The 24,368-nt window shown below is 37.0% G+C and overlaps 1 protein-coding gene across 6 annotated transcripts in view; it reads left to right on the forward strand.

Moving 5' to 3' along the window:
• Window positions 1-24,368, forward strand: part of tbc1d22a (TBC1 domain family, member 22a) — a 222,600-nt gene that overhangs the window by 942 nt on the left and 197,290 nt on the right. For all 6 annotated transcript variants that reach the window (XM_051691574.1, XM_051691575.1, XM_051691577.1 and 3 more), the window contains exons 2-4: window positions 62-118; window positions 1,052-1,476; window positions 6,482-6,661. In XM_051691574.1, the coding sequence (XP_051547534.1) occupies window positions 62-118; window positions 1,052-1,476; window positions 6,482-6,661 (662 nt within the window). The remainder of the gene's footprint in view (window positions 1-61; window positions 119-1,051; window positions 1,477-6,481; window positions 6,662-24,368) is intronic.

Raw genomic sequence — 24,368 nt, forward strand, 5'->3', positions numbered from 1 at the left:
ATATTGAAAGTATAGATATAAAAATGTGGTTTGTTGATTGTAATACCTTTCTTTTCTCCAGTATCCAGCATGTTTATGGAGCCCAGCATCCGCCATTTGACCCTCTCCTACATGCCAAGTAAGTCATTTATATTTGAAGATGAAAACAAATTACTTTAGGCTATTTCAAAATCTTAAAGGGATAGTTCACCCAAAAATGAAAATTCCCTCATCATTTAATCACCCTCATGCCAACCCAGATGTGTAATACTTTCTTTCTTGTGCTGAATACAAATGAAGATTTTTAGAAGAATGTGTCAGCTCTGTAGATCAATACAATGCAAGTGAATGGTGATCAGAACTTTGAATCCCCAAAAATCACAAGGTCAGCATAAAAGTAATCCAAATGACTCCAGTGGTTAAATCCATGTCTTCAGAAGCAATATGATAGGTGTGAGTGAGAAACAGATCAATATTTAAGTCCTTTTTTTTTTACTCTAAATCTCCACTTTTGCTTTGACATTCTTCTTTTGTTTTTTGGTGATTCACATTCTTCATGCATATCGCCACCTCCAGGGCAGGGAGATGAATTTATAGTAAAAAAGGACTTCTGAAGACAAAGATTAAACCACTGGAAACATATGGATTACTTTTATGCTGCCTTTATGTACTTATTTGTGCTTCAAACTTCTGGTCACCATTCACTTGCATTGTATGGACCAACAGAGCTGAAATATTCTTCTAAAAATCTTCATTTGTATTCAGCAGAAGAAAGAAAGTATTACACATCTGGGTTGGCATGTGGGCGAGTAAATTATGAAAGAATTGTAGTTGTTTGGGTGAACTGTCCCTTTAAGAGACAGCATTTGGTGCTTCTCTGCTTTAAGAATTGTATTTTATTTCCTGGTTAAAATATAATGTTAAATTTCAAATATAAACATAATTTCCTCATTGTTGTGGAAGTCTGTTTTCTGAGCAGCTCATTGTGCGCCATTTAGCTTATGTTAGTGTCATTTAACCATTTTGATACAATTCAGAGTTTGAATTTTGAAACGTTCTCATTGTTTTTCAGCTTGATGAAAGCAGGAAACAGGCCTCCCTCTACCAGCACACCAGGAAAGCCAAAGAAAGCCACCACCTTCCAAGAGTTTGAGAGCATCACGAGTGACGCCTGGGACGTTGCAGATGATGACGATGAACTTCTTGCAATGGCAGCCCAGAACCTCAACATTGAGGTCGTCATGGAGACTGCCAATAAAGTGATAGAAAACCACAGCAAGCTGCAGGAGCAGAGACAGCAGCAGATGGACAAGATCACTGAGCCTGATGAGAAAGATGGAGAGGAAGTGCAAGAGGAAGAGGAGGAAGAGCCAGAGGAAGAGAGAGAGGAAGCAGCAGAGACATCAACAGATCTGAGGTTCACTTCAGATTTTCTGCCGCACAGTGACCACAGACTGGTGAAGTCACACAGCGAGGCGCCTGTCGCCTCCCCTAAAGGTCAGTAGCCAGAGCATCATATCTCCTGGGTCTATGTACTTTTTAACATACTTAGCCACACAAAGGTTTTGTTAGGTTGAGTTTTATTTTATGTTTTGATTACTTGCATTATAGGGCTAGGAATTGATAGAGATTTCCCAATTCAATTCGATACCAATTCACAAGCTTTCAGTTCATATGGGTATATTTCAGTTATAAAACATACAGTACGAGGGGGGCCTGGGTAGCTCAGCGAGTATTGACACTGACGGTCACCCCTGGAGTCGTGAGTTCGAATTCAGGGCGTGCTCCGGCCAGGTCTCCTAAGCAACCAAATTGGCCCAGTTGCTAGGGAGGGTAGAGTCACATGGGGTAACCTCCTCATGGTCACGATTAGTGGTTCTCGCTCTCAATGGGGTGTGTGATAAGTTGTGCGTGGATCGTGGAGAGTAGCATGAGTCTCCACGGTGTCATGCACAATGAGCCACATGATAAGATGTGCGGATTGACGGTCTCAGAAACAGAGGCAACTGAGACTTGTCCTCCGCCACCCGGATTGAGGTGAGTAACCACGTCACCACGAGGACCTACTAATTGGGCATTCCAAATTGGGAGAAAAGGGGAGAAAAAAACAAAAATAAACATATAATACGCTTCGTTTGTTTTATTATATTTTGCTTTCTTACGTTATCAGAAATAAGTTTTGCTGTGTTTATGTAATGCGTTAAAATATATATAAAAGTTTTGTTGAGCGTTGCGTGTAATTGGGTTTTCTTTTGTTATATTTTGATTTAATTATGTTAAATACATTTTGTGTTCATGTATTACGATAAAAATAGATAATAAATTTTTTTTTATCTATAAAGCACATTCATTGTGTTACAATTAATTTCATTTTTAATTTTGTTTTTTTGTTTTATTTTGGTATTTTGCTTACGTTATTAGAAATAAGCTTTGTTGTGTTTTTATAATACACAAAAAAATACATAATACATTTGTTCTGTTTCGTTCCGTTATATTTTGATTTCTTTCTTTACACACAATACGTTTTGTTGTGTTTATGTAATACATTAATAATATATGTTGTTTTGTTGTGTTCCTTGCATTACACATTGCATTTAATTGCCTTTTTATTGTTTTGTTTTATATATATATATATATATATTTTTTTTTTTAGAAGAAATACGTTTTGTTGTGTTTATATAATATGTTAAAACGATGACTAATTGTTAAATAATTGCTATTATGACAATTAGTTGTCTGTTTTAGGGCTTTCATGATTATGATGATTAATTGTTATACAAATCCTCATATTTCTGAAGGCATATGTGTGCTGCTGACACTTCTAAGAAGTCATTTATTCATATTTAACTTGGAATCATATAATATAATAGGGATATATTAATTAAAAACTTTTAAATGACATGAAAAACAATATATTAAAAATCTAATTATTTCCAAATACTTAAAATATGTCAGTCATTTGGTCAGCTTTAGTCTTGGTCAATTTCACATACACTTTTGTGTTTTTGGAACCCAGCCAACCTGAATTATTATATTTGTTACCTCAAATGGGTGTCAATCAATCTTTTTGTTTGCCATTGTGCTTTATCCTGTTTATATAGCACATATTTTTTCATAGAACTGTCGATCAAATGGCATTTCTGAGGTGTAGCAAGTCAAACAAAAGCCTCTTTATTTTAGTAACTCTTGAATCCCAGCTGTTCATGTCACTGTATATATAGAAAACATTTCAACTTTGCTTCCCTTGAGTTTAGATGAGGACATTGATAGTGTTTGTTTCTACCTGTACCTGCACTGGCAGACGGCTCCACTTTGTTTTGCCGGCTTCAGTGGCAATGGATAATGGATGAGTGTGATAATGGACTTCCTGTTGAAGTGTTCCGCCTTTAACTCTAATAGCACCTTGTGCTGATACTGTCAGCAGCAGTCACACCGTCTAATTTCTGCAGGGATTACAAGAACATCATTAAATATTGAAGACACTATGATGCATTATGCCAGAATGATCTTACAAAGTCACTCAAAGACAGATTTTACACCTTTAACAAGCACAAAATAACATTTTGCTGTGGTGTTTGGACAGTATGATTATTAGGAGTTTGGGGGGGTGTATTCTTTAAAAAAATAAAATAAAAATCAGAATTAGGGGTGCACTGAACGATTGGCTGCTGATCTAAGTTGGCCAATCTTCGGCTTAAAGCTGGGATCGAATTCAAATTGAAAGTAATCTTTTACAAAATTAAGTCAAAAAAATAAATCTTAGATATTAAGTTTTACTAATTTAATTTGGTTAAAGATCACAGAATTCAATTTGAAATGTGTTATGAAATTGAAATGCGTAAATCTTAAAAATGTTTTTTTTTTTTTTTTTTGGTGTGTTGGCCATTATGAACCTAAGAGATCTTACAGTAAAAGGAAGGGCATTCATCTTTTGAACATGTTTTACAGCATTATAGTATGTAGGCTAAAGTTAAAAGGATCATTCTCACACAAAAGTGAAATTAATCAGACTTTATATTGAATGGGTTTGATTCTCCATCTTGCATAGTGTGTTTATAAACAAGGGTTCATATGTCTGAATTCATCATGAAAATAAGTCTATTGTACAAAGGTGCCTTGAATAGTTCCTGGAAGGCTGAGTAGCCTGACAGGAACAACTCGCGGCACCTTTCTCACTCTCGTGAAAATATAAAAATTCCTATGGAACTTTTCCACAATTAATGTAAATTGAATGTAATTTCACAGTGTAGGGCATAAACACATAACTGCAGCATATAACTTGTAAAAGTGTAGCAAAGGGCACTTAAAAAAGAAATATTGGTTATTGGATTGGTATCAGCCGATCTCAGTGTTTTTATTTATTTTTGTAAACATTTTTTCCTCCCCTTTTTCTCCCCAATTTGGAATGCCCAATTCCCAATGCGCTCTAAGTCCTCGTGGTGGCGTAGTGACTCGCCTCAATCTGGGTGGCGGAGGACGAATCTCAGTTGTCTCCGTGTCTGAGACCGTCAATCCACGCATCTTATCACATGGCTTGTTGAGCGCGTTACCACGGAGACATAGTGCATGTGGAGGCTTCACGCTATTCTCTGCAGCATCCACACACAACTCACCACACTCCCCATCGAGAGCGAACCACATTATAACGACCATGAGGAGGTTACCCCAACATGACTCTACCCTCCCTAGCAACCGGGCCAATTTGGTTGCTTAGGAGATCTGGCTGGAGTCTCTCAGCACGCCCTAGAATTGAACTGGCGACTCCAGGGGTGGTAGTCAGCGTCTTTACTCGCTGAGCTACCCAGGCCCCCAGCCGATCTCAGTGTTAAAAAGTCGGTGATCAGTATCAGCCTCAAATTTCCTGTTCAGTGCACCATTAATCAGAATTTAAAATGAATTATTCAGAATTGTTTTTTGAAAAAGCATATGAAGAACACAGAGACAGATTAGTGCTATATGCGATGAATTCTGCATTTGTATGTGCAAGGCACCACAACACAGACTTCATAAAGTTTATAATCGCATTGTGGCTCCCTGAATCAAGATCAAATTCAATCATGAGGTGCCTAAAAATTCCCTCAACGATGATGGAACTTGGAACAGTGGTTCATCTACCTGAGCTTTATAATAGATTTCAGTTGACATTGATTTTGATTTGATTATAACTAGCAGGGTGTCTCAGGGTAACAACCTTCTCTGACCTGCAGACAAACTGATTTCCTTATGTCAGGATATTTCAGGAATAGACTTGCTTTCTTATATGAAAAGAAATAAGTTAAATATAAGTAATATGTTTTGTTGCGCATTGCGTTTAACTGCGTTTTGTTATATTTAGATTTCTTATGTTATAACAAATATTTTGTCTATGTAATACATTAAACAACGTTGCTTTACGTGTTACTTTAATTGCATTTTTTGTTTTGTTCTCTTTTTTTTGCGTGCATTATAAGTTTTGTTGTGTTTACATAATGCGTAAAAAATATATAATATGCTTTTTGACGCGTTTAATTGTGTCAAAATCTTTATATTTTGATTTCGTATGTGATAAGAAATGTTTTGCGTTCATGTAATCTGTAAAATAATTTATTCGTTTAGTTATTCTTTGCATTTAATTGCATTTTTCATTTTGTTTTGTTTCTTTTGTTATGTTTTGCTTTCTTACATTATTAGCAAAAAAGTTTTGTTGTTTATGTAAAACGTTAAACGTATATAAAACTTTTGTGTTTCGTTGCGTGTTGAGTTTAATTGCATTTTCTTTTGTTATATTTTGCTTTCTTATTTTATAACAAATACATCTTGCATTCATTCATTTAATATAATAAAAAAATATAATGTGTTTTATTGCGTTTGTTGTATTGTTGCATTTATGTAATTTTTTGTTTTATTTTATTTAGTTATATTTTGCTTTATAATAAGTATTTTTGTGGTCATATTAGGGCTGCCGATTTAATGTGGTAATTTTGTGCGATTAATTATATAAAAAATAACGCGTTCGAAAAAATGTATGCAATTAATTATGTCCCCGGATCGTAATAAGGAATATTTTTAACATCGGAGCAATAAAAAGCTTAATAAACAAGCTTAAAGTAGCATCCGTTTTCAGTGGGGGTCAGTAAGTGAAACGCCAGCTGTATTAGCAACGCGCAGCTGTACAGAGAACAAACCAAATTCAAGCTTGCTTGACACTAGCAACAGCAAAAGATGAGAACATGTTCTTGCATTCAAACACAGCTGTATGGAGCACAATTCTGAATGTAGGGATCATCTACCTGAACTTTATAATAGATTTCAGTTGACATAGAAGTGTTTCATTATAACAAGCTGGGCAACGTTTTCTGACCTGCAGACAAACAGATGTCCTCATGTCAGGAGGTTTCAGGAATAGATTCAGTCTCTGTAATTAAGTGTAATGGGCTGAGGAGTTTGAGAAAGAAGGCCAGTGTTGTTTATTTGCTCATTAAAGCTGTGTTTTCTCTTGTGTTTGTGTGTGTACATGGGTCAGAGGTGGGTGGCGAGTATGTAGGACTCCATAGACAGCAGTCACTCCCACACAGACCCGTCATTCCACTGGTGGCCCGTATGGCGGATCAGAACACTTCCGGAACACCAGCCATGACAGAGAGAGAGGCGTCACGGCTTGACAAGTTCAAGCAGGTTCTTGCCGGTCCGAATACTGATTTGGGTAAGATACTGTACTACGGTTCTAATACTACATTTCTGAACTCTCACACACTCCATCACCAATCCATAGTGTGTCTCTTTTGAGAAAAAGTTGAAAATTCCTTTATCATTTGTTCAAACTAATGTTATTCTGAACCCATTTGACTTCTTTATTCTTTTGGACACTAAAGGTGAATTTTTGAAGAATGTCCTGGCTTTTCTTTTTAATGAGACTGGGGCTGTCAAGCTTCAAAATATAAAAATAAAAGTGGTCCAAAAGACTTTATCTGTTCATCATACAAAGCATTGTATGGCTTCATACGATTTGGAATGGAGCACAAGAATCTATGTCTTTGCGATACTTTTATAATACTTTAATGCAGTTTTTGGGAAGCTACTTTAAAACTGTAGGTTTACAAGCTGTAAGCTACTCATAATTTAAAGCAGTTAAACTATAGTCAAGCTGCACATTTAAAAAAGAAGTTAGAACAGAACAGAAGTTGAGGCTGCAGTGATCACAGGATCACCAAAACTGGACACTTAAAGACTGGAAAATCATTGCCTGATCTGATGAATCTCGATTTCTGCTGAGGTACATAGATGGTAGGCCCACTGCAGCCTCAGTTTTCTGTTCTTGGCTGACAGAAGTGGAACCCAACAAGGCGTTTCCGTCCACAGAACTGCCGCTCAATGTATTTTTTTGTTGTTTTTTAACACCATTTTGAGTAATCTTTAGAGACTGTTGTGCATGAATACTATTATGATGCTAGTGATACTTTGTAATACAGCACTTTTTCATACTACTGTCTCCTAAGATGATTCGCTTATGTTTTCCTCTTTTGTAAGTCGCTTTGGATAAAAGTGTCTGCCAAATGAATAAATGTAAATGTAAATCCCAGATCAGTGGTTACAGAAATACTCAAACCAGCCCGTCTGGCACCAACAATCATACCACGGTCCAAATCACTGTGATCAAATTTTTCCCCCATTCTGATGGTTGATGTGAATATTAACTGAAGCTCCTGACCCATATCTGCATGATTTATGCATTGCACTGCTGCCACACGATTGGCTGATTAGATAATTGCATGAATAAGTAGGTGTACAGGTGAACCTAACAACATTTCTGGTGAGTGTATATGCAGTAAATAATGTGTAATTTGTAATGTTTACCTTTTGCATCAATGGCACTAATTCACTAACACTCTACACGCAGCCACATACTCATACATTTGCTACTGCAAAGATGGATGTATAAAAGAGTGTTAAAAGTGGATCAACAACAGAGTGAATGGGCACTTAAGAGTATTTGAGTAGATTTGATTTCTTTTGAAGACTAATTAAACAAAAATCGCATGACATATACTTTGAAAATGTTTGTATGCAAACTATTGTACAGGTGCAGGTAAGTTTGCACCAGCTCGCTAATAACTCTGCACGCCAGTTTGTTCATGGTGACTGATCTTAACTGACTGAACAATGTAACTGGAATTAGCTGTCAGCCTCAAAGTAGGTGGAGCTCCAGGTCATGCCTACTAATGACGTGGACCAATGGTAGTAAGAAAGATATTAGCAGCTGGTAAGAAGTTTTCCTGAAAGTTTGCGCTGGTGAGCTGATACGAACCACCAAAACGAACTCAAAAACATTCAGTATTTAGTGGGAAATAATGTTGGATGGGACTTTATATTTCCATCATGATTTGATTGGACTGTCAAAATGAAGCTATGATATTATCGGTTTTTATATTTTTTTTTTACCACTCACACAGCTGTGGTTACATCAACAGACAAATAGTTTTAGAAAGATCTTTGTGAAAGTTGTTACATTTTGATGAAAGATTATAAATAATATCTATTTTTTCTTATAAATGGACTGTTGAACCATGCGCAATAAGACCAGCAACATTATTAAGTATGAGGAAGTATTAAGAAAGTTAATGGGTTCAATTCTGATTTCATGCTGACCTTAGTCTGCATTCTGCATGGTTTTCATAACACTGGCTCAGCGACACCTCTGGGGCTTAAACTAGACAGAGCAAAGAAGTCAGGATGGTGTAGATGTTGACAGGCCTCTGGTTGTATGAGTGTCAGTTCTGGTTTTGCTTGACTGGCTCTCTGGGCGTCCCTGCCTCAGTTTGGTTCTGTTGCAGTTATTAGATATCTGAAATGATGAGTCAGATCTGCTGTGGCACAATGAAATATGAATTAAATCTGTAATTAGGCTCTGCAATATAATGATTTCCCATTCCTCCATAAGGACAATATGTCTGCCCTCTACTGTCAGCAACAGATAATAAGTAGAAATCATTTAAAGAGCATTGTTTTTTTTCCTGTGTTGATGTATTTTCTCTTGAACATATTTCTGTTTTTTACTTGTGGGTGGTTGGATGTTTTGGGGTGGGACAGTCTTGTTCTAAGGAGCATTAGATTGGACAAAAATTGTAATACACCCCTGAGTGAAAGATGATGTCATCAATATTTTTGGTCTGTTTTCCTGGAATTGAGAGACTGTGTTTTAAATAGGGATGCACCGATATCACTTTTTCTCTTCCGATATCGGAAATCTCAGTATCAGCAGATACCGATCCCAAGCTGGTACCAGTGTTGTTTTTTGCATAATCAGTTTAGAATATCTTTACATTATTGTGTGGAACTAATTGGGAGTACTCTTTAATATGCAAAGAAACACAAACCTCTAACTACACATTATTTCAATATAAATGTATAGCTTATTATAAAACACTTTATTATGAACTACTATACTGGGTAATATAGCAGCAAAATTAACATAAATTCCAGTCTTCAAGTCTTCAGTAGAAAAGAAGCCTTTATTTTTTTATTTTTTTTATTTTTATAAACTTGTATCTGGACTTTAAAGGATTCAAATTTATTTTTTGTTCAATTTAATTGTAAGACATCAGTCCACTTTTCATTCACATAGTTATTTTTTGGAACCCATTCAACTTAAATATTGTTATAATTTGTAAACAAATACTAATGATGACAATAATAATAAATTGTTATTAATATTTTTATTATTGACTTTTTTAATTTTAAACACAACAGTAATATATTTAAATCGTGCACTTTTTAAATCCTCACGCTTTTATTTTGACATTCTAAACTCTCCAGGAAGTCCTGTATGTGTCTGCTTGTAGGCAAGTTAACAGTAGTTTAATTCGCTTCTTATTCAAATTCTGGTAAAATGCACCTCCGGCACCATTCTAAATGCATTTTATAAGTGAACCGAACTATTGAGCATCTACATCTGAGATGCTGTTCTTGAGTAGCACTCAAATATTGTGCACAGCTGTGAAGGCTAAAAATAGCCGCGAGTGCATCACCAGCCTGTGCGTGAGTTTGTGTCAACAGATCAGCACCTTTCACTAACGCGCTGGCGCTGCGTATAATGTATATTTACTTATTAAACACAGCCTTTTGTGATTCACAGAGCTATCGCATGTCATCAAGTGGCTTTGAATAAAATGCATGAGTCATATGAACTGCTTTAATGGTGTTTTTATGGTTCTTTTATGTCATTTTTGGAGCTTGACAGTAACAAACATGACTAACACACAGTATCGGATTTGGATCGGGCTCGTCGGACCAATACCCGATCCGTCTAAAAGCTTCAGTATTGGAGCCGATACCGATCCAGGTATTGGATTCAAAGCTAACAGACATTGGGCCCTATTTTAAGAGCGCTAGCGCTAAACGCAGCGCTATGCTTTAGTCCTATGTGCAAAGTCAGTGGGCAATTTTGGGTATTTTTGTGCAAGTATGTGCTAAGTCTAGGCACAAGTGGGTTTGGCGAAATTGTGTGCACAACGCGCTAATAGGCTGGGTCAAGTGCAATTTAATTCAGAGGTTCTTCTCCGGTTATTGCAGCATGTGTATGTACTGTTATGTAGTCTATTCCCTCAAGCACCAGCAATATAAACAAAGACAGCACATTCATTAGAAGTTGGTAGTGTAAATGGACTGTATGCATTGAAGTAGAATAATAGAAATATGGACACTTCTATTTAAATGCTTAGAAAATGTTATTCTTGGCAGGATTTGGAGGTACGCTCCGTTAAATTATTGGAATGTAAGTATTATTAATAAATTTCTTCTACTGACAAATCATGGCTAGCATTAATAGTAATTGTATTGACATGCACTTCACTTTAAACCGGATGATTTTGTTTTTGAAAAAAAATTATTGTTATTTAAACACAAAGAAATTAAACCAAAAATATTTCTAAATTCAAGTAACACTTCATTATTTTGATTACATTTTAATTTCGTATGAAGTGGTCAAAAAATCATACCAAATCCAAACATTTTACCCTCTCCAACTTCTTTCACCATCACCTTTTGCAGTGACTTAAAAAATCATTCTAAGACAACATGTGGAAAAATACCAATACAAATTAGATCATAAATTAGATTTACAGTTGTAAATATAAACATAATAATTATTATAATAATAAAAATTCACCATGACCTATAGATATTTTAACACAAATCTCATACATTTTTGTTTAATAAGATGGCTACAACTACAACATAATTTGATGTTCTACTATATTTTCAGAGTTTTGAAATGAACTTTTACCATCTGCTGGTGGAATCTCCAAACTGCAAATGCAGGAACTGAGTTTGGACCTGAAAACAGACCTGCTTTTGAAATCTCTTTGCACAAATGTACCTATTTTTCAGGAAAATAGCAAATTGCACTTTGCGGCACTTCATTAACATACAATACACCCACAGTTTGCACGCATACACCCTCAGATAGCACAAACACTCCCAACCACACCCATTTGCGCTTTGCACTGGCACAAAAATTGGGCTTAGATTTAGCACTCTCACGGAAATTGGATAAGACATAGCGTATGGTCATTGTGCGTAGTGCTGCGCTTTGCTCACTCACGAAAATAGATCACATTGAATAAAAACCACAAAAATCCTATTTTAATTTAATGGGATCATTAACAAAGTTGTGCAGGGTTTTGAAATAAAGATGTGTTGATGTGCTATATAGACATGCTCTAATGTTCAAAACTCAAAGAACTGCAAAAACAGCTTGTTTTTGATGTCACAATCAAGAGCTCATTAACATATGACTGTACACATTTACTTATCAACACTATTCAGTATTTAGCAATTTGACACCCTGATAAACAACAGCGTGAACAACTGCAGTTAGTTTTCACGCGCAAAATGGTTAGCTAATCATAGCACACCTCATACTGAACTACATATAGAAGTCTTACAGGAATATTAAACTCAATCAACAGAATTTGTAGCACAATGGAAGTACTGTAAATGTTCAATAACATTAAAATAAATACTGTTTTTAAAAGTATAAACCTAAACATTATACATGTTAACATGATTTTAGTCTCATAAAATCTATGTTGTACATGATTTTTGTGTCGAAAAATTGTTTAAAGGGTTTTCCGGTGTTGCATCGTCATTGCAACAAAGGATATAAATGTACCCTGATAAGGTTAGTAAGTGATTCTATCACACTAATCATGTTTACATGTATAACATTTACATCTTGTGCCTACACTTTTGAAATGGTGTGTACTTTAATGTTTATGAACTGCCCCAATTCACTTCCAACTGTTACCGCGATTTTTGCTTTTTTCTTAAATAAACGAGGCACAAGTCGGAATACGTTTTTGTGGTAATTTAATATAACGCCACAAATGCTGTTGAAAGAGGTTAACTTGTACTGAACCCAAAATATTCCTTTAAAATTAAACTGTAATTGTTTTGTAAAATTATTTTTACATATAAAAAAAATTCTTTTTTTATTTTACCTTAGTTTTTATTAAAATTAATATTCTGTCTTTTAAAAATATATTTACACATTTTACAAAATTATATGGTAATTTATATTACTTGAAACGTAGTTTTTACTAGATTTTACAGACATTTTATTTTTTTAAATTGTTTTTTTACTGTATGTCAAGACAAGCTGGTTAACCAATTAACAGGTTTTTACTGTAGCATATTTATATTAATTATACGTGTCAGAGAGACTAAACTGTGTTTTTAGTGCAAAAAAAACCCTTGACAGATGTAAAATAAATGGACTTGTTGTTCTGAATATCTGGCAAAATTGACTCTCTGAAAACCCGCCTCTGCTAGAGGTCATGTCATGAACACCGTGAACTCAAACGAGTGGAATAAATGGTGACGTGTCTCCTAGTGCTGTTATACTGAATATCAGCACTCTTGGAACGCCACTTGGTCAATCAGATTCAAGGACTGGAACTGTAATAGTATGATAAATAATGGCTGTGTTTATTAGAACATTGTACCAAAGACATTCTGAAAATATGAAAAACCAAACAGACACGAATGCAATTTGTATTATACGACGCACGCTAAAGAACAAGAAGTTATTCTCACCCTTCGGAAGCTCCTGTTTAAAAAACATTTTCTCAGTGGCTGTATGTTATGCTCACTGCTCATGGCTCACTGACGGATGTGTTTTTAAGAAGAATGGTGCGTTCAGAAGGTCAAAAGGTCAGCTTTCACCTTTGTGAGAAAAAAAAATCTGCCACAATCACAGGAAGAAATGACTCCCTGATGCTGTCTGCTGTTGCCATGACGATGCATCACCTAGCGTCTTACCCTTCTCTACTTCCAATCTACCGTTTCTCTGCCCTCTTTGTCTGTCTCAGATGGGGGAGCTGTGGTGCTCTCGTGCCAGTCTCACCACGGTTAATAAACAACAACAAAGCCGTGAGTGCAGTCTGAATCATTTTCACTCCATTTAGAAGCACTTTAAGGGATATGCGACACAGAAGTTTCTGTAAGGAATTAAAGAATGTCATGTTGACAATGATGCATTGAGAAGAGCATTCCTGGAAAGAGACATGTTTTCATATTTGCCTGCGTGTGAATCCAGACTAACAAAACCTGAAATATTCAGCCTCATTGAAAGCTCCAGAGAAAAAGAGAATATGCATTTGTTTTCATAAATCTGTGTCGAGAATATTAATAATAGAGGCAGTATTTGATGACATGTTGGTGGAATAGTTCATTTTCTCACCCTCATGTTGTTCATAAACCGTATGACTTTCTTCCATGGAACGCAAAAGAATATATATATATATATATATATATATATATATATATATATATATATATATATATATATATATATTTAAGTGTCTTTGTTGCTATTTTTTACACAATGAAATCAAAAATTGACCAAGGGTTGTCAAGCTTTAAAAAAAAAAAAAATTGGCATAAAAGCACTATAAAATGTTGTGTGGACTGTTTTTATGGTATTGTTTTGTCATTTTAGATTTTATTTCAATGTTAGTGTTGTAATAGATTTTCTGCAACACATTTTGCAGTGTAGGATATACACTCACGAAGCACTTTATTAGGAACACTATATTAATTCTGGGTAGGGTTTCCCTTCGCTCTCAAAACAGCCTCAATTCTTTGTGGCATGGATTCCACAAGATTTTGGAAACTTTCCTTTGAGATTCTGGTCCATGTTTTGCATCACACAATTTCTGCAGATTTGTCAGCTGCACATTCATGCTGTGAATCTCCCATTCTACCACATCCCAAAGGTGTTCTACTGGATTCAGATCTGGTGACTGGGAAGGCCACTGAAGATCAGTGAACTCATTGTCATGTTCATGAAACCAGTTTGAGAGGACTTTTGTTTTGTGACATGGTGCATTATCATGCTGGAAGTAGCCATTAGAACAGTGGTTCCCAACCTATTTAACATTCAAAATCCTGAACAAACCACTCTCCTGTGAAACCCCCCCCCCCCCCCAAATGAAGTAACTGACAAGAGCAGCATATTCATTTGCTATTTGTTGAATGAAATGAACACAGGCTCAATCAAAACAACTAGCAATATGCACCAATTCACAAGAATAGATTTTCGTTGTAACAGGAGCAAAATATAATCTGAATTTCAATGTATCAGAGGAGAAATCACTAATGTACAAATGTGTTCATTTTACTTAACCTATAAAACTTGGAAATGTAAAACGAATCATTTAAGAACTTTACTATATTGGGATGGGATTTTCACCTAATAAGGTATATGCATATTAATGATATTTGTTGTGAGCTCAGGTCAAAAGATCCCTGAAGTTCTTGGGTCTATATTGATAGTACAGGTATTCCCAAAGGAAAAACTCCCTGGGTTTACCCACTATCTGAGGGTGTTTGGTGCTCTGATGGCTCTTCAGCACGATATGAAGGAACAAAGCTATATGCATTAAGTTGTAGTATAAACCGACATGCCAAGCGATTAATCCAATGATGATGTCATCAGAGTGTGTTGAACATCAGAACCCCACCGCCAAATATACTGAATTTTGTTGGGGGGAACTGTCTATTTCAGAGAACACAAACATCTTTGTTCCAAATTGCATATAGACTGTATTTTATATATTATATAAAATATATGATTTTCCCATTAGCTACATTATCCACAAATGTGACATGCTCCATTATTTTAACTAGAAGAAGTGTTTTGGAGAAACTCGATTTTAGTCTCAGCCTTCAAATTATGTCAGTTTATACAATAAATAAGCTTTTGATGCCCTTTAATGCTTTGTGTGACAGATCGCAGCAGCTGCACATTCAGATGGAGCGGCACAACGCTCTCTCTCCAACATAGCATGAAAAAACATGAATTATTATCAGAGGTTATATTGAAAGAGTACAGCACAGCTTACTGAAATGTGTCATATCTCTTGTAGTCGGCCAATCTGTAAATGTTGAAAAATCTTGTGCTTGTCCGTTAGCGCTCAAACCCTGGAGCACTCAATCGCGCACCCAGTCTATTCATTCATGTTTCATTTGCTAGACTTTCACCACAAATCACACGCTCAATTCGCACTTTGTCCATTGCCTCAATAAAACCAAATTCATTACAAATAAATACAAATAATCATACTCAAAATATAATAATAATTAAAAAAAAAAATCCTTGTTTTCTTTTCAGCACTTATGTTTTTCTCTTCTCCCTGATGCTTTGCCATAGTCATTGCTTTCGTTTGGCTAGCTAGTCTGTTCTGATCGTTGCTCAGTACTGTAGCAATTTTGCAGTGTCTTTAAAAAAAAAAACCGGCGTCCTTACTCTCGTGAGATACCCACCTTAAAAAGCGGCCTATGTTAGATATACTGTATATCTTGTCTTTTCATATATCTTATAAACAAGTAAATATTATTAAAATACTCAAAAATAGCCCTGTTTGATTGTGCTTTATTACAATAATAATTGTAACTTTTTCACACATTCAATTATTTTCTTCTTGTAACCTTCAAAATGGAGAGAGCTTGGCGAACGGGCCCAAAGTGTGCCAAGAAAACATTCCACACACCATTACACCACCACCACCAGCCTGGACTGTTGACACAAGGCAGGTTGAGTCCATGGATTCATGCTGTTGGCACCAAATTTCTGACCGTACCATCTGTGTACCTGAGCAGAAATTGAGATTCATCAGACCAGGCTATGCTTTTCCAGTCTTTACTGTCCAATTTTGGTGAGCCTGTGCCCACTGCAGGTTCAGCTTTCTGTTCTTGACAGACAGAAGTGGAACCCGATGTGGTCTTCTGCTGTTGTAGCCCATCCGCCTCAAGGTTCAACATGTTGTGCATTCTGAGATGCTATTCTGCTCACTACAATTGTACAGAGCAGTTATCAGAGTTACTGTAGCCTTCTGTCAGCTCAAACCAGTCTGGCCTTTCTCTGTTGACCTCTCTCATTAACAAGGTGTTTCCGTCCGCAGAACTGCCACTCACTGGATGTTTTTTGTTTTTGGCACCATTCTGAGTAAACTCTAGAGACTGTTGTGTGTGAAAATCCCAGGAGATCAGCAATTATAGAAATACACAAACCATCCCGTCTGGCACCAACAATCATGCCACGGTCCAAATCACTGAGATCACATTTTTTCCCCATTCTGATGGTTGATGTGAATATTAACTGAAGCTCCTGGCCCGTATCTGCATGATTTTATGCACTGCACTGCTGCCACACGATTGACTGATTAAATAATTGCATGACTAAGTAGGTGTACAGGTGTATCTAATAAAGTGTTCAGTGAGTGAAGTTTTCTGCTAAGTGTCAGATTTTTTTAAAATCATGCAGCAGATGTACCCCAGGAAAAACTCTATAGCTGAATCTCTACAGATTGACACATTGTTCTCCGTGCAACGTTATGCTGTCATACCGGCCAGAACTTAATAGAACTTATGGCAAGATGTGTCTAGTTTGTCTTCCAGTCCAAAATCCCTTGATTTGTAGTCATTTTACAGTGGCTAACACAAAGTTTATGTTAGATCATCTTAACACCCAACTTTTAAAATGGATGCAGGCCTAAAAACTGCACCGAAGCCAAAGTTTGCACTTCTACAAACTTTTTTCAAGCTTTATTTCTGTCCAGAAACGTGTCACCTGGCTTTTGGGTGTTGTATCTGGCTCATGACGCAATCCATATGAAAGAGGAAGAACATTTATAATGCAATCAATGAAATGCAGCTGTGCAGTTATTCTGCGGTCTCGGAGGAAGTGTCAGGGTTGTACAGTACTTTCCCCAGACACCTGAACTACATATCATCTCTCAGCAGCCTGTGTTAATACAGTGAAGTGTCTCTTTACAAGCACTGCATTACTTTCTGGGTCCACAGTGTGTTACTGTGTCCTTTTATACGAGTGAACTGCCCCATTCATGAATATACTTTATGAGTTTTAGAGCAAAAACTAAAGTTTTACAGCTTTCAATAGAGATGTTTTACACTTTGGAGACTGGCATTAGATCTGGTACAAACCCTAGTGAGCTGCTACCATGACAGCATTTTTAGGCATTGTAAGCCAAGTTTATAACCACTTTTTGTGCTGTTCCGTTATTGACAAAATGTAAATGCATAAAAAAATGTTGTCTCTTGATCGTTTCTATTCAATTGGCATTTTACAGATAAAATGGTGTGCATGTCATCCTAAAAAAAAATTAAAAAATAAATAAAACAAATTGCATATGTTTTGGTTTTATCGCAAAAGAAATCTGCCCTTGAGCCGTTTCCATACAGAATTTTGTGTATATCACAAATCGTATACCTTTCGCATCCCAAATGTCCCCAGATTTTTGTAAAATGGAGAGTATTGAGACAATTTAATAAAATTGGCCAGCTTACTGTCATATATATGCACATACAGGTTTACTGTATGTACCAACAGTTGTTGGTATACTGTGTGTGTGTGTGTGTATGTGTGTGTGTGTGTGTGTATATATATATATATATATATACTGTTTGTGTGTGTGTATATACAGTTGTGCTCAAAAGTTTGCATACCCATGGAGAATTGGTAATATATGTACCATTTTTAAAGAAAACATGAGCGAGCAGGCAAAACACATTTCTTTTATTTCTCATGGGATTCATATTCAACTGTAGGTTATAACAGAATGGCACAATCATAAAACAAAACATGCAAAAAAAAAAATTAAAAAAAAATAATGAAATGACCCCTGTTCAAAAGTCTGCATACCCTTAGTTCTTAATACTGTGTATTGCCCCCTTTAGCATCTGCAAAGCGTGCAGTCTTTTGTAATAGTTGTAGTACAATAGTTGTGATGGCCACTCCAGAACCTTCACCTTTTTCTGCTGTAACCACTAGAGGGTCAACTTGGCCTTGTGCTTAGGGTCATTGCCGTACTGGAAAGTCCAAGAGCGTCCCATGCGCAGCTTTCGTGCAGAAGAATGCAAATTGTCTGCCAGCATTTTCTGATATCATGCTGCATTCATCTTGCCATAAATTTTCACAAGATTCCCCGTGCCTTTAGAGCTCACACCCCCCCAAAACATCAGTAAGCCACCACCATGCTTCACAGTGGGGATGGTATTCTTTTCACTATAGGCCTTGTTGACCCCTCTCCAAACATAGCGCTTATGGTTGTGACCATAAAGCTCTATTTTGGTCTCGTCACTCCAAATTACAGTGTGCCAGAAGCTGTGAGGCATGTCAAGGTGTTGTCAGGCATATTGTAACCGGGCTTTTTTTGTGGCATTGGCGCAAAACCATGCAGCTCATTTTTGTTCAAGTATCGTCGTATTGTGCTCCTTGAAACAACCACACCGTCTTTTTCCAGAGCAGCCTGTATTTCTCCCGAGGTTACCTGTGGGTTTTCTTTGTATCCTGAACAATTCTTCTGGCAGTTGTGGCTGAAATCTTTCTTGGTCTACCTGACCTTGGCTTGGTATCAAGGGATCCCTGAATTTTCCACTTCTTAATAAGTGATTGAACAGTACTGACTGGCATTTTCAAGGCTTTGGATATCTTTTTATATCCTTTTCCATCTTTATAAAGTTCCATTACCTTGTTACGCAGGTCTTTTGACAGTTCTTTTCTGCTCAGTATCTAGCCTGCTCAGTGCATCCATGTGAGAGCTAACAAACTCATTGACTATTTATACACAGACACTAATTGCAATTTAAAAAGCCACAGGTGTGGGAAATTAACCTTTAATTGCAATTTAAACCTGTGTGTGTCACCTTGTGTGTCTGTAACAAGGCCAAACATTCAAGGGTATGTAAACTTTTGATCAGGGCCATTTGAGTTATTTCTGTTATCATTTTGATTTAAAAATCTTCTTTTACTTGAATTTCTTGAGTGCAATCATGTAATTTCTCCCAATCTCCTTGTTACACAATTTCATGTAACACTGAAAGCAAAATACAAAAATGCTTGCTTTGATGTATATAACCAAAATAAAACAACTTAACATATTACCATCGACAGATTACAGGAACTATTTTAATGAGACATGACTGTTCTCTGAATCTAATTGCATTGAGCACATTGATATGCTAGGTTTCAAAATAGAGAAATCACCTAGATACAAACAAAAAAGTATCTAAAATAGCCATTATAAACAATAAAACTTACAAGCAAAGCTTCTCCAGGGCTTTACACAACAGATGGAAAGGGATAAAAGTCAAGATGCACGAAAAGAGTGTGTTCTTTATTCTGCTGAACTGAAAATGGCTGCTGAGCTTTGTATAATGTGTAAGTGTTTGTGTTTTCAGATCTCGAATAATGCAGTGAAAACAAGTTCATATTAAACGCTCTTTTCCAATTATCTTTTGTCCAGTGTCTGTGTTTCTTTGCCCACTCTAACCTTTTCTTTTTGTTTTTCTGTTTCAAAAGTGGCTTTTTCTTTGCAATTCTTCCCATAAGGTCTGCACCCCTGAGTCTTCTCTTTACTGTTGTACATGAAACTGGTGTTGAGCGGGTAGAATTCAATGAAGCTGTCAGCTGAGGACATGTGAGGTGTCTATTTCTCAAACTAGAGACTCTGATGTACTTATCCTCTTGTTTAGTTGTACATCTGGCCTTCCACATCTCTTTATATGCTTGTTAGAGCCAGTTGTTCTTTGTCTTTGAAGACTGTAGTGTACACATTTGTATGAAATCTTCAGTTTTTTTTGGCAATTTCAAGCATTGTATAACCTTCATTCCTCAAAACAATGATTGACTGATGAGTTTCTAGAGTTTTCTTTTTTTGCCATTTTTGACCTAATATTGACCTTAAGACATGCAGTCTATTGCATACTGTGGCAAATAAAAACAAACACAAAGACAATGTTAAGCTTCATTTAACCAACCAAATACCTTTCAACTGTGTTGAAAGCAATTAAGCATTATTACTCTATGATAAGGTGCTGGAGTGATGGCTGCTGGAAATGGGGCCTGTCAAGGTTTGATCAAAATTGACTTTTTTCAGATAGTGATGATGCTGTTTTTTTACATCAGTAATGTCCTAACTATACTTTGTGATCAGTTGAATTCCATTTTGCTGAATTAAAGTACCAGTTTCCTTCCGAAACAGCAAAATCTGTACATCATTCCAAACTTTTGGCCACCTGTGTGTGTGTGTGTGTGTATATATATATATATATATAAGTTATATATTCCCTCTGGGTTATTTGTTTAATGTCATTGCAGTATTGAAATATATGAATACTGCACATTTCTGAACCACCAAATGTTTTCTTTTCACTACAGTTGATGAGCTCTATTTTGAGTTTGATTAACAGCTCTCCAGTCCCTGGTAGAGCATGTGAGCGGAGCGGTGATAATTCCACCTGAGCGGAGAGCACCTTTTTTTTTTTTCTGTCAATTAACATTTTTTGGTTTATTCGTAGATATATAACAAAGAAAAACACAACATATATACTCTGAATCAACATTTAACCCCCACTATTACCTCTCCTCAATCACCAACCCCACCCTGACCCCCAATGGACACCCTTGTGGGCACACATAAGAACACACACACACAAAAAAAAGAAAACAAAGAAGAAAATATAATAATCATACATAATCAAAACTATACTTCTCTCTCCACAGCCCCACCCCGAGAGTCCCCCAAAAATGCCAAATAATGCCCCATTTCCCATCAAACAAATCCCAAAACCCCAGCCTTCCACGCGACACCTCCCCGAAAGCCGCCACCCTCCTCATCTCCGCACACAACTCCGGAAATGAGGGCGCTCCAGCTGACATCCACCCCCCCCAAAACAATCTGCCTGCCAATCACAACACCGGTCAGAACCCAATTTTCCATGTGTTCATCCCCCATACCGATGACCACCCCATCGCCCAAAACACCGTCTGGGGCAAAATGAAATCTGAGTACCCAATACCATCCCCCAGACCCTGAATCAGCAGGGAGCAACACACCGATGCCCCACGACCTCCTCCAAAAGCAGCAACTACCCCTCCCAGAGCATCTGCTGCTCCAGGGGGGTGCGCGCCACTCCCGAAAACAGCACAGAGCAGGTGGTGCAGCTGCAGATACCCACAGAACAGAGACCTGGGAATCCCGAAATGCCGAACCAAATCTCCAAAGGATCCCAACACTCCACTCTCACATGGGTCACCGAGTGTAGTAACCGCTCACAATCAACTCTGACCAGCAGAAAGGGGACTTATTAATACATAATTTGGGGTTCAACCATATGCTCGAGGCAACATTTAAATAAATGTCCGAATTAAACACTCTGGACATTTTTGACCATAGCGGGTGCAGATGCAAGATAATGGGGTACAACTTAACTTTTCCAATTAGTTTAATAGAAAGGCTTTGTAATAGTAAAATAGGGGCAATAACTTTCTGTTCAATTCCAAACCAGGGAGGGGCTCTCTCAGGTCGAAGTGACTAATGAGCTAAATGTCTGAGACCGAATGCATAATAATAAAACAAGGGTAGGCCTAGCCAACCATTGTCAATCGGTCTATGTAACTTGTTGAAATATAACCTCTGACACTTACCATTCCAAATGAAGGACTTCGCTGTACTATCAAATTGCTTGAAATAAGAGAGGGGGACATCTACAGGGAGAGATTGTAGTAGGTAGTTGAATTTTGGAATACAATTCATTTTAATAACATTAACCTTCCCAATCATAGATAAATGTAATGAAGCCCACCTACTCACATCACTCGAAAACCTTTTAATTAAAGGGTCAAAATTAACTCTGACTAAATCACATAATTTTGCTGGGAATAAAATGCCCAAAAACTTAATGCCCTGTTTGGGCCATTGAAAGGCGCCTGGTTGAAAAGCCGTCACTGGGCAGTACGCTGTCAGAGACAAAACTTCGGATTTAGACCAATTAAATCTGTATCCCGAAAATTCAGAAAAGGAATTAATAATTCTGTGGAGGCAAGGCATAGATCTAGTGGGGTCGGAGACGAATAATAAAATATCATCTGCGTAAAGTAAAAGTTTATGCGCCACACCTCCCGCCACCACCCCTGGAAAATCATCCTCCATTCTTATCGCGGCTGCTAATGATTCCAGGGCAAGACAGAACAATAATGGGGTTAAGAGGGCAACCCTGCCGGGTGCCCCTATTCAGAGTAAAAGAATCTGAAATTAATCCATTTGTTTGTACTGCCACTACAGGGTGTCTATAAAGTAACTTAATCCATCCAATAAAAGTATTTCCGAACCCGTATATTTCAAGCATCTTAAAAAGAGAATCCCATTCTACCATATCAAACGCCTTTTCGGCATCAAATGAGATGGCAGCGACCGGAGTCTGATCATTCGCCACTGACCACATGATATTAATGAGACACCTGCCTGATGTTGTCAGAAGAGCTGCGGCCCCAAATAGACCCCACCTGATCTATATGTATAAGAGATGTCATAACTTTACTTAATTGGTTAGCCAGAATTTTTGCAAATTTTTTTACATCTTGCTGGATCAGGGAAATTGGATGGTAACTTTTACACTCGCTTGGATCTTTGTCCTTTTTAAGAATCAGACTGATTCCATTCTTTAAAGATTCCTCCAAGCTTATCTCAGATTCAAGAGAATTTTTTTGCTCAATTGTCAATTTAGGGAGTTCTAATGGTTCCACAAAGTTTCTTTTTTGTAATTAACATTTTTTATTGATTTCAAAGAGAAAGCACAACAGAGAAAAACACAACATATACACACCGAATCAACATTTAACTTTTAACACTCATTAACATCCCTCCCCAAACACCAACCCCACCCTACCCCAAAGAACACCCCTTTGGTCACATAAAATAAAACACACACAAATAAAAAAAAAAAAATAATAATAATAATAATAATAAATATACATAATTAAACTAAACATCTCCCTCCTCATCCCTTCCCCTAGAGGCCTCCAAAACTGCCAAATACCTACCCCACTTCCTTAAAAATAAGTCCTCCCGCCCCAGCCTTCTTTCTATCATCTTCTCATAAGCTGCCACCCTCCCCATCTCCGCACACCACTCCGGAAATGGTGGCGCTCCGTCTGACTTCCCCTTAAAATAATTTGTCTACCGATCATCACGCCAGTCAGAACCCAATTTTAGATATATTTGTCGCCCAAATTTATAATTTCCCATCGCCCAAAATGAAAAGTCTGGGGCAAAGTAAAATTTGAGTGCCCAGAATGTCACGCAAATAATTCTGAATCTTTAACCAAAAATCTTGGATCTTAACGCATCCCCAAAAAACATGGGCTATGTCTCCAACTTCTGATTGGCATCGCCAGCATGTGGGTGTGTCTTTAAGACCAAGCCTATATAATCTAGAGGGGGTCCAATAAAATCTTTGTAAAATCTTAAATTGCATAAGGCGAACCCTTGCATCTCTAGATGCAGACTTGACATTTTTCAGAATCTTAGTCCATACTCCATCCTCCAATACCAAATTCAAATCTTTCTCCCATAGTTTCTTAATAGAAGTTAAAGCTCCATCCCCCATACTCTGAATTAACAGGGAGTAGTACACTGATGCCTCATGACCTTTTCCAAAAGCCGCAATCACCTCTCCCAAAGCATCTGCCTCCTCACGGGGGTGTGTGCTACTCTCAAAAATAGTACAAAGCAAGTGGTGCAATTGTAAATACCTATAAAACTGAGGTCTGGGGATCTCAAAATGTTGGACCAAGTTTTCAAACGATCTCAACACTCCACTTTCATATAGATCACCGAGTGTAGCAACACCCCTCATAATCCACTCTGGCCAGCAGATAGGGGACTTGCCAATACATAGTCTTGGGTTCTGCCATATGCTCGAGGCAACATTTAAATAAGTGTCCAATTTAAACAATCTGGACACTTTAGTCCATACCGAGTGTAAATGTGAAATAACGGGATGTAACTTAACTTTTCCAGGTAGTTTGATAGAGATGCTTTGTAATGGCG

Source organism: Myxocyprinus asiaticus, chromosome 47 (assembly GCF_019703515.2).
Source record: "Myxocyprinus asiaticus isolate MX2 ecotype Aquarium Trade chromosome 47, UBuf_Myxa_2, whole genome shotgun sequence".
Taxonomy (NCBI): domain Eukaryota; kingdom Metazoa; phylum Chordata; class Actinopteri; order Cypriniformes; family Catostomidae; genus Myxocyprinus; species Myxocyprinus asiaticus.